The 16,478-nt window shown below is 38.0% G+C and overlaps 1 protein-coding gene across 1 annotated transcript; it reads right to left on the bottom strand.

Moving 5' to 3' along the window:
- Positions 1 to 193: 193 nt before the first annotated feature.
- LOC107555682 (protein LSM14 homolog A-like) lies at positions 194 to 13,952 on the bottom strand. The gene is made up of 10 exons (XM_016238550.1): positions 13,667 to 13,952; positions 12,563 to 12,726; positions 11,149 to 11,293; positions 10,822 to 10,935; positions 7,976 to 8,146; positions 6,095 to 6,175; positions 4,944 to 5,123; positions 2,949 to 3,111; positions 618 to 656; positions 194 to 521 (listed from the first exon to the last, which is right to left on the bottom strand). The coding sequence occupies exons 1-10, from the start codon at positions 13,785 to 13,787 to the stop codon at positions 194 to 196; spliced, it is 1,506 nt and encodes a 501-aa protein (XP_016094036.1). The 5' UTR covers positions 13,788 to 13,952.
- Positions 13,953 to 16,478: the final 2,526 nt, after the last annotated feature.

Genomic DNA, 16,478 nt, shown 5'->3' with positions numbered 1-16,478 from the left:
ATTCATGCTAGGCTATTAAATAGTGTGATATAAAAATATATGTATATATGTATGTATGTATATATATATATATATATATATATATATATATATATATACATATATATATATATATATATACATATATATATATATATATATACATACATACATACATACATACATACATTTTTAAATCACACTATTTAATAGCCTAGCATGAACATTTAGTCGCATAAGCGAGAGATTTACTCGCATTGTCGAGGGTTGTAAAATGCTTATCACGAGCATAATTTGACTCGTTCATTACCCTGTATTCAAAGTCAGAGAACTCTCTTCCTCCTTGGCTTCCTCTGAATGCCCCTCTAAAGCCACTTCCACCAGGGTGAGATCCAAACCACCCCCGTCCAGCTCCGCGGCCTCGGCCCCCTCTGAAGCCCATGCCACCGCGACCTCTGAAGCCTCCGCGACCCCGCCGCAGCGGGAGGCCAAACGTCTCTGCGTTCATCCTCCGCTCCTCCGCCCAGGTCTGCCTCCTCTCTCTTAAAGAAATTATGAAAACCAGTTCAAATACATTTAATGAAGTGGTTGTAGCAAGGCTAAAGCCATTCAGTAGTTTTGGCTTCTGCTGTACTCACCGGGGGAAACCGGATCCTCCAGATCTCTCAGCGGCCTTCCTGTTTGAAATCAGGAACAATGACAAGATTTATGAATTTGTTGCATCATGTGACAAGTGACATTTTACATATGGAGGCTCATATTAAAGTAGGGATGAAACGATTACCGGTTTGACGATAAATCGTGATAAAATTCCTCACAGTTAGTTTTACGGTTTCTTAATTTAATTATTAAAACTGTATTCGATTACTGCGATTTGAACAGGATAAAGAAATCCCATCCAGCATAAAGCAGAGTTTGAAGTAACCCTGTCACGTGCACACAGCACGCAGAGAAGTTTCGTTTTGTGTGAAAACAAATGTTACTTAGTCAAGAGCAGTGATTTATGTTTTTTTTTTTTTTTTTTTTTTTTTTTTTTTTTTTTACAACAATGACAGACGGCACAGCTTTATTAGGATGCTGTCCCTTTAAGACTGACTGCACAGATCCAATGTACCGATACACAGTTTTCTTTCTCAACAACTGCTTACATTCACTGAAGGCAAAACTGACCGTGTTAATGAGGATACTCCATTTGGTACTTGTGAGCTGTTTGAGGCCGCTTCATGTGCGTGACTGTAAGCGCACAGAAAACCGTTGTGGAGCATGCGAGTACCGAATGGTTTACAAGGACTTAAAGGGTTAATTCACCCAAAAATGAAAATGTGCTTGTTTTACTCACCCTAAAAGCATCCTAGGTGTATATGACTTTCTTCTTTCAGACAAATCCAGTCGGAGTTATATTAAAAATTGTCCTGGCTATTCCAAGCTCTATCATTGCAGTCAGCGGGTGTTGCAGTTGAACAGTCGTCAAATAAAGCACGCGCATCCATAATAAAAACGTGCTTCACACGGCTCCGGGGGTGAGTTTCTCTCACTTCCGGTATCTGTCGTACACTAAAGCCGTTCCGGCGGATGACGTAAGACGCGGCGTTGCGTGATTAGTGACGAATGCGGAGAGAGAACAAAAAGCGCCGGTCACGAATTAGAAGTACAAACCAAAGATTTGCAAAGAAAAATGTCGGAGGATTTCGATATAAGCCAAGAGGAGACTGGTTTTCCTTTGCTAAAGTAAGGAAACTTTGCTTCATTTGCTCCTATAAACAAACTCGCGAGACTAGCATACTTCAGAGGCGCGCGCGCTGTGCATACGTCATACGGCCTTCCGCCGGAATGGCTTCTGCGTACAACAGTCAGCAGAAGTGAGAGAAAAGTGTTTATTACGTTTGAAATATGGATATTTTTCTTACAAAAACGCATGGATTCACTACAGGAGGCCTTTATACATCCCCCGGACCCGTGTGAGGCACATTTTATTATGAATGCGCGAGCTTTATTTGACGACTTGTGGACTGTTCAACTGCAACACCAGCTGACTGCAATGATAGAGCTTGGAATAGCCAGGACAATTTTTTATATAACTCCGACTGGATTCGTCTGAAAGAAGAAAGTCATATACACCTAGGATGCTTCGAGGGTGAGTAAAACACAAGCCAATTTTCATTTTTGGGTGAACTAACCCTTTAAAAAGATGTGCAAATTATACTGTTTTGTGACGATGAAACAGTGACTCGATTAGGCACGTGAAAAGTGTCGACTGTACCGAAACGGGAGCGTAAATATCGTATCGCAGCGTGCAGCGGCTCTTGTAGTGCAGACGAGATGCGCTGATGTGAAGCCGTTTTGAGAGAGAGAAGACGAGCTACCGCTGAATCACTCGTGCAGTTCTCCGCAGTGGAGCGGAGGTTATGGGAAACCGCTGTAATTCTGCTGCTTCATCAGCACCACCTGCTGTCAGAGAGCGGATTTATAGAGAGTTACTTTTACATTCAGCCTGTGTGCCGTTTGTCTGGCCAAAACAACGACCGAATTTGCATGCTGTACTGTAAATTTTGACCGGTTGATGAAAAACAAGCTGACGTGGATTCAACACATTTAAATAATTCAGATAAGTTATCTAGAATTATTTATGGAGCAGATAAAATACATCTGATCCTTTATTAATCATTTATCGTTTTTGACTTGAAATGTGAGGTTTACCATTTTATGAAACTTTTTCAAAGCTTTATTTGAACATTTCGTACATGTTTTAGCGTTCATGCAAACAAAAAAGTAATTTTATTTGTTGTGTTGATTTTAAATATACAACTTGGTTGAAGAGATTCGTGTGTCAGTACTTTTTGAACATTTCCATCATATTTTAACAATACCGTGTAATACCGCCAACCGTGATAATTTGTCACTATAACCACGGTAAGAAGTTTTCATAGCATTTCATCTCTATATTAAAGGTGTGCTGGATGTGCTCTGACCTTGTGTCGTCACAGGAGATGTTGTCAAAGAAGGATTTGGATCTATCGTAGTAGCAGTTTGGTCCGAGAGGATCTTCCTCATCAGCATTTCCTTCGCTGTTCTGAGTGTCAACTCCCGAATCACCTTTATCCTCGCCATTCAAAGCCTTTTCGGGCTTCTCATCTGAACAAACATATACACAGAGAAATACACCTGCATTTTTCTCTAGACTACAGCATAAGAAAGCTATCTGCTTTACACTCTACTGTAAAATTGTATTCAATATGCATTTGTAGTATACTTAAAATCATAAGTGTACTTAAATGTACTTGTAGATAAAAGATGAAATGAAAAAGGAGTACACTTTTTATAACTGTCTTAAGTACACTTTGTAATGTCAACACTTCTGATGTGTTGACTAACATACTAAAGTACATGTAAAGCACTTGATTATAATTTGAACTTGTGTTATTTGATACTACATTTAAATAGCGACTTTAATTGCAACTTTATCATGATAAATGTGTAATTACAAATGTATTTAAGTACATGACATACAAGTTTCAATAGAAATGGAATAAAAGGGGTTATATGATGCTATTTTCAAAGATTTTTATTTTGTGTATTGGGTGTAAAAGAATATGTTAGCATGCTTTAACGTTCATAAAAATTATTTTTCACATACAGTACAATATAGTAGCTCCTGTATGCCCAGTCTTTCTAAAATGCGTCGATTTCTACAAAGTCCCACCTTCCGAAAAGAGCAATGTGCTCTGATTGGCCAGCTGACCCAGTGCGTTGTGATTGGCTGAACATCTCAAGCGTGTGTCGGAAATGTAACACCCCTTATCATAATCGCTAGCTTCAGCTTCCAAAGCAATGATAAGAACAGTTAATAATGTCGTCAGTTCGAGCCCGAGTCATAGGGCTGGGCGAAATGGCCAAAAAAATCATATCTCTAATTTTTGGCTGAATTGTGATATATGGTATGCATTTTGTTTTTGTAGCTTCCTATTTGGGTTTAAAAAATCTGTATTTATTTTAAAATTAAAATAAATTTCACATCCTGCCCAATGTTGTCCAACAAATAATGAACATATAATAGGGTTTGAAAATAAATCAAATGAATATAACCATGTAGGCTATGCTATACATTATGTGCAAAAAAGGGTTAAAAATCACATTACATTATAGCATTGTAATATTACAATCTAAAAACAAAAATAACGCTTTCTAAAGCGGAAGTTAAATTCACTAAACTAAAAATGCTAAATATGCTGCTTAATTTTTTTTTTGCAACCTGTGACACTTTTTCAGTTCACTTTTTTTTTTTAAAGTTAAAAAGAACAGCATTTATTCAAAATAGAAATTTTATAACAATATAAGTCTGTCACTTTTTTATCAATTTTACACAATAAAAGTATTAATTGATAAAAAAAAATAATAAAATAAAATAAAAATAAGAATGTACTGACCCCAAACCTTTGAACGGTACTGTATATTGTTACAAAAGATTTATAATTTAAGTAAATGCTGTCCTTTTTTACTTTTTATTCAAAGTATCCTGAAAAAGAGAGTCACAGTTTTAAAAAACATATGAAGCAGCAAAAACTGTTTCTAATATCAATAATAAATCAGCATATCAGAATGATTTCTCAAGGATCATGTGACACTTAAGACTGGAGTAATGATGCAGAAAATTCAGCTTTGCATCACAGAAATAAATTACATTCTAAATTGCAAGATTTCACAATTGTACTTTTTTTGCTGTATTTTTGATCAAATAAATGCTGCCTTGATGAGCAGAAGAAACTTCTTTAAAAAAAAAAAAAAAAACTTGAAAATTCTTACTCATCCCAAACTTTTGCACGTCAATGTGTAATGTGTAATATATATCTATATATATATATCTATATACACACACACACGAATATTCTCTCAAAGTATATTTCCATAATAAGTCCTGCATAATATGTAACCTGCACTTTTTTGCATATTTGGTAATCTGATTGTACCTCTGAGTTTGAGTTTGCTCTGGAACTCTTTGTCAATCTCGTCTTTGTTGAACTGAGCATTGGCGCTCTCAAAGTCAAAGTCTTTCTCAAACTTCATGGGTCCTTCTCTCCGCACAGGGAATCGTCCTCTTCCACGATGACCTCCGGCACGACCCCGTCGGACAGCAGGAGGACCACCAGCTGAGAAGAGCACAAAACACACGGTTACTGATCCAGAAAATATCTGTCATAAATACATAAAATACACACATAAAGTAGGGGGGGAAAAAGAAGCATGCTGTGATGTTCAGTTGCTAGTGATATAAAGCAAAGTTATATTCTGACAGACATTAGTTACATTAAGCTGTCAGTGTGCAGAAAAAGGCTGCTTTAATCAAGTTAAATTAAAAATAAAAGGCATTGCTTTTAGTTCACCCAAAAAAGAAAATTCTGTCATTAATTACTCACCCTCATGTCGTTTCAAACCTTCGTTCATCTTCGGAACACAAATTAAGATATTTTTAATGGAATCCGAGAGATGAACGAAGGTCTTATGGGTTTGAAACTACATAAAGGTGAGTAATTAATGACAGAATTTTCATTTTTGGGTGAACTAACCCTTTAAAGTACACCAGCACAACTTGTGTAAACACAGAGTAACCCAAGCATCATAAGGACACAAGGCCATTCCACACAGAGGAGTGCTAAAGCATTTAAAAGTATAATGACATATGAGTAAATACAGCACACTGTGTGAATCTCATGAAAATGTACTCTATTATGGGGACCTGAGGATAAGTATTACAATTTTAATAACATTACAATGAACATTATAACTAACCCTTTTTTCCTGCCTTACCAAAAAAAAAAAAAAGAGACTTCTGGGGAAAATATGCTTAATGAAATGACACTTGTGAAGACTACTGATCCAAAAAACTGGTTTAATTTTCTTTGTGCATTTTTTCCCCCTTATAATCTTGGGGAGAAACACTCATCAGGTTGCATGAGATTCACCTTCAGAAGTTCCTCTCTAAGAAAGGATCTTGCTAAAACCAGTGTATGGATGCGTGTGAAACACAGATGGACGAAGCTCTTATAAGAATCATGCAGTTTTAGCATCCAACAGCACAACATAACTGCAGCGAAAGGCTTTTCAGCAGACATGTTATAACCTGCAAGCCGTTTAGAAGCGTCCCTGTTTCCTCCTCTGGACTGACTGGACTCGGGTACGCTTGGTTTCGGGACATCGGCGCCTGGGAGAGTATAACCCTTTAGGACACATTATACTGTACCAAATCCTTGTAGCAGAACCTGTTTTAACATTAGTGTCCTGTTTCTCTATTCTTATTGTTCCTTTTTCCAAGAAGCCCTAATAAAAGGCCTGTAATTCCTAAAAAACTATAGGCTATATGGAATCCATTATTGTTTGTCAAATAACAGTCCGAGTCATAGGCTGCATCTCAACTCTTTCCCCACCAGCATTTTTGAAAAAAGTTGCCAGCGATTTTCACTACAATTTGATGGCCTCCAGTATAGTTTGCTGTATGAATGTTTTAATATGCAATACACAAAATGCATTATTTTGAGTAAAAAGGTGAGAAAATCACATTTTTATTAAAAACGACATCTGGATAATATTCAGTACGATTATCAAAGCATAAATCCAGTAAATCACTTCTATCAATTCCTCCAAAGCTTGCACAGACATATACCACTTCCTGGATCAACATTTTACTCCGTAACATTATGCATTTATATGCTGTCTATTGTTGATGATCGCATTATTTTTCATATGCATCCGTTTACATAAGAGATCGCTAGTTTCTCCGTCCTGTTCAGGAGGTTTTGTACTCGTTCAGAAGATGCATAATAGCGCCCCCGAGTGTATAACAGTGAAAACACGAAAAGCCGTAAAAACTCGTCTTTGGCGGGGGAAGCGTTTTCTCCTAAAAGACGAGATAACTCGTCAATGGCGGGGGGAACGAGTTAAAAATGACCTACCTGGACAATTGCGCTGTCAATTTTTTTCGAATTTCGAATATTCGTCAAATTTAAAATAAAAATCCACATTCGAATGCAAAAACGTTGCATTCGAATTTTAGGTGTGCGTTAAGGAGGCAGCCTTATCAATGGAGCACGAGATGCGATGACGATGTAAGTGTCGTTGCATTTTAATGTTTTTGTTAACCTATCCAGTTGAAGCCACTAGATGCGGCGCTGTTGCGTTGTTAATTACAAATATTGCGGGAAAAGAGAACATCAATGCGAAGAAGATCTGGTTTACGTCAAAACTGTAACCAAGCCATTCACACAGAACGCATATTTCGCACATTTTCTAGAGGGATATCTATCACCGTTGCACTCGCGTCACGCACAAAAGAGCCGCATGTTTAGAAAGCCATGTAAAATGTATGCAAGTTCAACATACAGGTGCATCTCAATAAATTAGAATGTCATGGAAAAGTTCATTTATTTCAGTATTTCAACTCAAATTGTGAAACTCGTGTATTAAATAAATTCAACGCACACAGACTGAAGTAGTTTAAGTCTTTGGTTCTTTTAATTGTGATGATTTTGGCTCACATTTAACAAAAACCCACCAACCCACGCATGGTTGCCAGATTGCTTAAAATAAGCAAAACACACCAGGCAGAAAATGTATCAGCGAAGCGCTGATTCGGGGATTTGAACTCTTGATATTTGGTAAAAGCACTCATGAAAGCTCACGTAGTAGCGGCGTGTAGAGCCGTCTGCAATAACATTTTGTCTCCTTTTTTTGACGAAAATAACGTTTTTATTTTTTTTAATACATTTTCGTCTCGTCTTATTTCGTCAAAAAAATTGCGCGTTGATATATTCTTTTAGTTATCGTTTATTGGCCTTATTATAGTCTCGTCTTCGCCTCGTCTTACTCATGGGACTTACTCATTTCGTCATAGTCTTCGTTAACGAAATTAACACTAGCTTTAAACATCATTTGGAAAAGTGGTACTGTTGAATTACAACAATTCGGTCTTGAGCAGCAGGTTTGTGGCATCTGGACTTATTCTCACCCCTGGTCTGTTCTGTGAGGTCCACAGGCTTCTGAGTATTGGTGGAGGCTGCGCGAGTTGACACGGGGCTCTTGCGACCCACAGCTGTGGGAGCAGCACTAGTGACTGATTGGGCAGCAGGCTCCACTGTGGGGCTCTTTTGCAGAGGGTCCTGAGCTGGACTGGTGTGACCTGTAGAAGAAGGGAGAAAGTTAAAACAGTTTACAGCAAAAAAAAAAAAAGTTAAGAACCTCAGCCACCCTGATGTGAGGAAATCAGTGCAGGTTAGAAGACGAAATATGGTGAATTGTGTTAATGAAGTAATTTCTTGATTAAACAGATCACCACAATCCAGTCACACACACTCTATAAACAGTAGTTTCAGAAAACACATTGTGGCCACGTACACACAGCAGCTAAATAAAGTCCTGACAGGTCATGACAACCAAACTTACATTAAATGTGCATAGAGTGCACAGAATCAAACTGTAGCAGTAGTTTTTAATGCAGTTGAGTCACACAAATTTTGATATTTGGCATCTGACCTACAGGGACCCCAAAGACAATGGGCTTGTCCAAATACCCACACTTGCCGTCTTTGCACTTGACCACTTGTCTACTTACATGACGTATTTCCTGTATTTGGACCAAGTGTTCAAGTGGGCGTGAAAACCACAAGTGTGTGTAGAACTTTTCATTACCCGATGGGACACGCTTATAGTGTTGTAAAAATGCAAGTGTTTCAGAGCTTTATTTTGATTTTCAATACTTTGCCTTTTAAAATAAACATCTGAATGTCTGTTCAGAGTAGACTCTACAACAGACGAAACAATATAATAATTGAGGTGCTTCAAATGGCGTACTAATAAAAAAAGTTGCAAAAAATTATGTAACATCTAATTATTATTAATATTTAACTTACAGCTTCCTAACGCACCAGTAGCTCCAACAGAATGGCCACTTAAGCCAAGGAACATAACAGGAAACCCAAGCACTGAAAGGGATAGTCTTAGCACATTGCACTTCCGACAATGGGGACAATCCAGCCTAATGGTGGATAGCTCTGGACCCCAAGGTCCTGCAGAGTTTTGTGGTCTAAACACGTGACCACGACGTGTGATGACTGTAGCACAATGAATCAACCACACCCACTTGGAATTCTAAAGTAATTCTGAAGATTTTAGTTAGATTTTTCAGGAGTGCTTAATTAGGAGTGAAGCTCAAGGACATTGCACCTTGAGGGCCAGAGTCACCCATCCCTGATCAAAGCAAAAGTGAGGAATCTTAGAAGAGGTGCGATGGAAAGTATGAGTTTAAGGGATAATGGATAAGTTGGGTCCTCCCTCGTTGAAGAAGAAACCGTTACTCCATGAGGCTGGAGACGTTTTGAATCTTTTCTGCTGAGGGTGGTCTACGATACCCTCTAATCCCTGGAGAACTTGCACAGGTGGTGATTGTGAAAAGTCTCAGTTTGCAAACTCTGCAGAGTCAAGGGGCCTCAAAAGCATGCATCCTGTCGAGTTGCAAAGCAGCAGCGACCCAGGGAAAGTACAGGTGGTGCCATGATAAAGTATCAGTGGTCACAGGCATCGGGAAGCAGGACAGGATGAAGTACCCAGTCAGGGCATAGCCAGAATATGCAATTTCATTCATTAAGGAATGAGCTGGGCACTTGTACCCATTTTGCACCAACACCAAATGTACTGCACTGCTCCCACAGGTGTGGACATGTACCTAGGTGGACATTTTTAATACTCTGATCTTATCTTGTCCACAACCCTGGACCAAGCATAACTATGTGGTCAGAGGGAAAGAAATGTGTTCTAGTGGAGCTGGAAGAACCCTGGCAAGAGGTTGCCAGAAGGCATCAGTGAGGACAACAAGTACAAGGAGCTGGGGTGTGTTTCCCAAAAGCAACTATGGTTGCAAGTTACATCGTTACCAATAGAGTTCAATGGAACTTCTACCATAATCGACCATAGTTAGCTAACGATACTTTTGGGAAACACACCCCTGGATGGCTGATTGGATAAGGGAACTTCCTATTAGGAACAGCCACAACAATGTGGAGCCTAGCATATGCGGTAAGCACATAGGCTGAGGAATCACCGGAAAGAATCTACTGTCGTTAGGGAGAGAAGTACTGAGCTTGCAGCCAGGAAACGAGTGACGAGTTGTCCTGTACTACTGACCCACTAACTTGAGTCTCGTAACTGAGGGTTGAAATACACAGGGAAGGTTAGGCTGGACCAGCCAACCAGAAGAGTCTGGATGGCAACCGAGGAAGTTTTGCACGGATTTATTGGGCTGGCAAACCCATACACTGCAATCTTAAGAGGGCACCAATCAAGTTTAGCAAGCTTGAATCTCTTGAGAGTGCAGGAAGATAACGTTTATTGTCAGATAATAATGCTCCTGGTCACTAAAGTTAGTCTTGTCAAACAGTTTACACTGTTTTACACTGTTTACATTGTCAACTCATGTATTCTGCACACACATACAATTCACTCCCCATTTAAATGTGATTATTCCCAAAGATCTGCAGTGTGTACGTGGCCTGTAAGTTATTTAGGTTATCAGAAAACTATTAAACCCCTTAATTTTTCTTCTACATGCATGGTGCATTAAAACTGCCTCTGAGAGTGAGAAGTGAAACTGTTACACATGAAACTTTCAAAAGACAAAGAGACAACTGAGACATGAGAGATCACCAAACTGTCTTGCCGAGTACTAAACACAAAGCTTTATTTCACACTGATAAACTGAAAAAGGTTAAATTTAGATTTGATTTGGCAGTTAGATGAACCCAAATCATTTGGCTTATAAACTTTGAATAGTTTGATTTTGGCCACCAGGGAGAGGTTTACCTTCTGCTATGAATGCACACAAAGTGTCACTGTTGAAAGCAGAGGCAACAGTACTGCTCTGAGACAGTGCTGCAGTCATGCCAGTGTCACTACCAAACAATCCCATTGTACTTCCTGTGAGGAAAGGAAGAGCAGGCACACACATCAGAGGTGCCATAGGATCATCAAATATGGACTCTTATATCCTGCTTGGTCACTTCTGCTCAGCAACTTGTAACAAACTAATGGATGCATTGCAGTATTTTACAGCTGTATGTTATTATAAAAATGTTCCTCAGTTTATATGAACTGAAACATCTCCAGTACAAAGCTGTGAAGGGGACTTACCGACTCCAACAGTGCCAAACTGCGGTGAGACCAGTGAGCTGGGGTTGAACTGGGTGTATGGCGTGACTTGTGGACGGTTGAACAGCCCGTATGACTTCCCAGACTGGAAGGATGATGGTAGGCCAGTGGAAGATCCCATAGAGGACTAACAGATGAATAAAGCATGATTAATAATGCACTGCGCTATAACAATGACAAACTGAAAACCAACACCATTCAATCTTATAACTCTGAAACAAAGCTCAAAGATTTCATGTCTTAATACAGGTTTTCGCTAGTTTCAGTATATGAAAGCTAATGAGCTGCCTATCTACAGCGTTTTTAGTATAAGGTCCTTTTCGGATGGAACTAGTTTTGGAGGGGGTTAAGTTAATTTGTTTCATAGATGCTTACATTGTGTTGCATGTGTCTTTGTGACTTTAATCATGTGACTAGAGGTTGTGTTAGGAAAAACACAAAAGTGTTCAATAAAAAGCAATAATTATTTTTATTACTTTTTCAGCTAACTCAGTCATCCTCTAAAAATATGGCTTTAATAGGAATGGCTTTAATTGTATACCGTGTTCTCATGTGTTTTAGACTTTTGTTGTGTTACATGGTGCACCTTTGTTAGGGATTTAAAGATTTTGGCAACTTTTGTTTTGCAAAAACAGCAGCATCCCATCCAATATTAAAAGAAAATTTTATTATTGAAACAAATTAATTGATTCAGTTGAAATATTTAAATGTTAATACAGCGGAAGAGCACAAATCCAGAGAACAGATTTAGTAGATATAACCGAAACCCCAATCTTGCCAATAATTGTACCAAATAATATTTAGCAATAAAATGATATTTCAATAATTTAGACCCATTTCTCTCACTCTTTGAGTGCTTGTTTAATCTTATGACTGTGGTTTCATGAGATATTTCTCTTCACGATAACGTCTCCATCTCAAGGTTTTTAAAAAAATCACTAAATTACATCACTTGTTGATGCTGTGAAGCATTAATTTTCCATTGCGCCAGACTAAGCAATAAATCAGACACAACTAAGATTGTGTACGATTATTTAATAAACACTGCTCATTTATTACAAAAAAATCTCCTGCTTCCTGCTCTTTCAATCTGCCTCCATCTGCTTCCTTGACTAACAGAAGACGATTATTAACAGTTTTGGATACCAGACAAAATGCAGTGCTAATTGGTTTCAGACAAAAACTATATTTCCAGACTTCTGACAGGATAAAAGAGTGGACTCTTGACTTTCCTGATGTGTTGAAAGGATCTAACAATAGGCAGCTCACCAGACTTTGGCCTACATGTGCCTAAAATACATTACCTGCAGTGATAATAAGTTAAGCTTATTATAAACCTTCATGGTTTCATTTGTACAGGGCATTTATTAGCCACCGAGTGCGTCCTCGTCTATACCTGAACAATGGCGGGGTCCTGAGGCAGAGAGCATGTTGGTTTGGGAGGTTCACACACCGTCAGGTCTTTGATGTCACTTCCTCTGAATATAATATACTCAAATATCTCATCCCTGGGTGCGATGGGACGGTCCGTGGGTCGGTCCTCGGTGCCAAAGGAGCGCACTGAAACAAGCATCAAAAGAGCAAATCATGAGTTTTAAAAGAGCCTTTATACGAGTGTCTTCCTCTGAGATTTGACTTCAATAATGGTAATTGACTCTAATCTTCTTAAGATCAGACAGCTTTTGCACGGCAAGTAATCCAGTGGTTAAGTCTGACCTCACCATTTCCAAACAACAAACGGTGCTAACATACCCTCACAGTGCGCTGTAAATGTGACCGAAAAAAAAATCAAGCTCCTAACCTTTATAACATACACAAAGAAATCTCATGTGGACAGACATTTACTATATAGTTAAACTAATAAGTGTTAAACTGAATAACAGTGTTTCATCACTATTTTTCCCATTAAATTTCATTTATTATTATTATTATATACTGTGTGTATAAATATATATATATATATATATATAAATGAAGTTAAATTTTAATTTAAAGCAAAAAGTTTCCATTTAATGCTTATTGTGATTTAAAAATAAAAATAAACAGAGATTGACAGTCAATTACTCCAGAGTTTTACCAGGGTGACCATAGTTTCAGTCTAAATATCACAGTGACTAATAAGACAACAGAACTGTGGTAACTTGATTTTGTCAGAAACTCTGATTAACAAGGCAAGTTTGTAACAGTATGCATCACTCAGACAACATCTAACAGCTGGATGGAGGGAGGAAATCCCACATTAAACACATTAACAAGCTGTGGGAAATAAGAGCAGCCAGCGAGAATACATTTTCGGGCAAGACGCGTTCATTCTGCCGTTGCGCAGGTGAATATTGTGCAAAATTGAAACACCCGTTCATGAAGCCCAAGCCTGCCGCACTGCTGTCTGTGTAGGGAAGCTCACTGCATTTTGAGACACAGCCTCGTTGCTAACCGCGTATAACGCGAAATACTCAGGCGTAACGAAGTAAAGCCCGTGAGAAGCGTGTGTGTTGTTGACCTTTGGCGAGCGCGACGGTGGAGTTCTCCGTGTCGATGGTGTAGAGAATGCCTTCATAACGGATCTCCGCCTTACTGATCAAACTGATCTTACTGCCGATATACGGCGTGCCGCCGCTCATCGTCCCGCTTGAGCTAAACTGAGAGAGTTTGGTTAAAATACAGCTGCACTTCACAGCATAAACAAACTGCTGCTAGCGCGTGAGTGTGTAAGCTAAAGTAATATGGCCGCCTGCGCTTTCAGGCCACCAGGCGGAAGTGACGTTTGACCGCCTTCATGCCGTCAGTATCAGGGTTCCCCTACTTTTGTTCTTTTCTACATCCAAAGAGTTTTGATTTGATCTTTCCAAATTCTTCGAGTCAGAGGTCGCCTTAACTTAACACTGTGTGATATGCTTTGTTATTTTTTCCTCTTTGTATTTAAAATGCAGAATATAGGGAATGTAATTATTTCATTGGCAGAATATTTTATTCACAAATGTAAAATGTTCTCAATAATAAACTGATTGTGATCATTTTTTCATGACTTCAACTACCTAATTAGGACACTAAAAACAATAAGCAAAAAAAATAGTGTAAAAATTGTATGATGAAATTGAATGTATCGTAATTTAATTAATTGCTTCTTTATATTTAATTGTGTCTTTTATTTTAATTTAATTTAATTTAATTTTTTAGGTTTTCCCAAATTTTACATGCCAATTCCTTACTAAGATCAGCCACTCCTTCTGTATTAAAATATTACATACTCATTTAGCATCAACTTACAAATGAGGAATAGGCTACGTCAAGCAATAAAATATCAATAACAGTTATTATTATTATTATTATTATTATTACATGGACAACAAATTATTTCAATTCTTTACCACCATTATTGAACTGACTAAGTTTATAAGTGAGAAGGGTAAAATATTCTAACAGTTATATTAATCAAGTTTTATTATTATTATTATTATTATTTACCAATTTCTGTCTGTAAATAATATAATGCATCTTTCTTTTGAAAAGCAAACTCATATATCTTAAGACTTAACTTATTTATTGATTGATTTTAGTTATTTATGTTTTTCCTCCCCTGTATGTAATTGTCTCCGTAATTTTGTGTCAAAGTCCCTTTTAACTGTCAGTAAGCTGATAGTAAATGTTGTAGCATTTTTGTTTTTCTTATTCACACACACACACACACACACACACACACACACACACACACACACACACACACACACACACATATCATCATGATGGTAAAATGTCCATGGCACTTGCATTGGTGTACTGAAAGCAATGGACACTGCACGTCAAAAAAAGAAAGAAAAAAATGCTGAAGGAGTTGAGTTAAAAAGGGACACCAAAGAGTCCTGAACAAGTGTCAGTGTCAGTGAGAACTTTCACTGTGTGCTGCTCCTTTAAAAGAGCCTGTTGTTCATTACGGTTCATGTTGCAGAATGTGGCGGAGCTGCATTCCATTTTATATAAGAAAAGGAAATGAAAAACAATGCTCACAAACAGTTGGAAAGCAGAGGAATGTTAACCTACCTGGAGCTAAAATGTTTTTATTTTCATAAGTAAGCAGAAATTTGTATTGTGAGGTAAGTAATTAAATATGCTTGACATTTTTATGTGAAACGTTTATACATTTATGAAATGTATGCAGTGGTGGAAAGAGTACTGAAAGTTTGTATCTAAGTACAAGTACTGTTACATTGCTGAAATAATACTCAATTACAAGTAAACGTACTGGTGTCAAAACAGTACTTAAGTAAAAGTACAAAGTACTCCTCTCAAAAACTACTCAGAGTACTAGTTACTAGTTACTTTTTAGTCAGTGAAATTGAATGAATTACCTAAACATATTCATTCATATCAAAGATATACTGTATGTGGATAATAGCTACTTTGAACAAATCCCACTTTTATCTTATTGACAAAGTATGTCAGTTAGTGGTCATGATACAGACATTTCTAACTTCAATACCTTGAAAAATATAAATATCAAAGTACCCGTGAACCGGAAGTTGCAACTGACTTCAGTGTTGTGATGTATTTCCAAGTGAAACGGAATATTGAATAAAGGACGGGGTTTTATTGCGGTGCACTCCACTCCACCTCTTGCTCAAAGCAGATTCACAGAGTGGTTAAGAATATCTGCTTGTTACGTCTAACATCACGCTTCACTGCTTCTGGGTCCTAACGCTCTGCCAGACCCAGACGCCCCCCAAAAAACAACAAACTGTGCTAATATACACCCACGATGTCATGTAATACTGAAAAAGTATAACCCTAACCTTTATCTCCATACTGAAATCCCAGATGGCCTGACAGTGATTCAGCTAAAATATTAGTGACTGAGACACTGTGAGCACGGAGACTGTAGTGTGCACAGCACATTTTTTAATGCTTAGCTTAAATATGTAATATTAATTAAATAATAATGATAAAAAATGACTGTTGAGATAGTATTCTCAAGTGAAATCAGTAGAGGCATGGACCCGGTAACAGCAAACCTTACGTCATGACTTAAAGGGATAGTTGAAATATGAAAATTTGATGTTTGTCTGCTTACCCCCAGGGCATCCAGGATGTAGGTGATTTTGTTTCTTCAGTAGAACACAAACAAAGATTTTTAACTATTAACAGAATAGGAACTGTGTACAATGTGAGATGTCGATTGTAGTTCAAATGCCGAAAACCTCTGATATCTACATTATTGGTGAAGGAGGCTCCTGACATGGTGTAATAGCAAGTTTTCTTGAGTTGTTAGGCTCTTGTTTGAGCCTCCTCTGAGCCTCCTCATCCTCTCAGCCCAGGTA

The sequence above is a fragment of the Sinocyclocheilus grahami genome, unplaced genomic scaffold, assembly GCF_001515645.1.
Source record: "Sinocyclocheilus grahami isolate Dianchi unplaced genomic scaffold, SAMN03320097.WGS_v1.1 scaffold543.1, whole genome shotgun sequence".
Classification (NCBI taxonomy): domain Eukaryota; kingdom Metazoa; phylum Chordata; class Actinopteri; order Cypriniformes; family Cyprinidae; genus Sinocyclocheilus; species Sinocyclocheilus grahami.
This window is presented reverse-complemented; position numbering and strand designations above follow the sequence as displayed.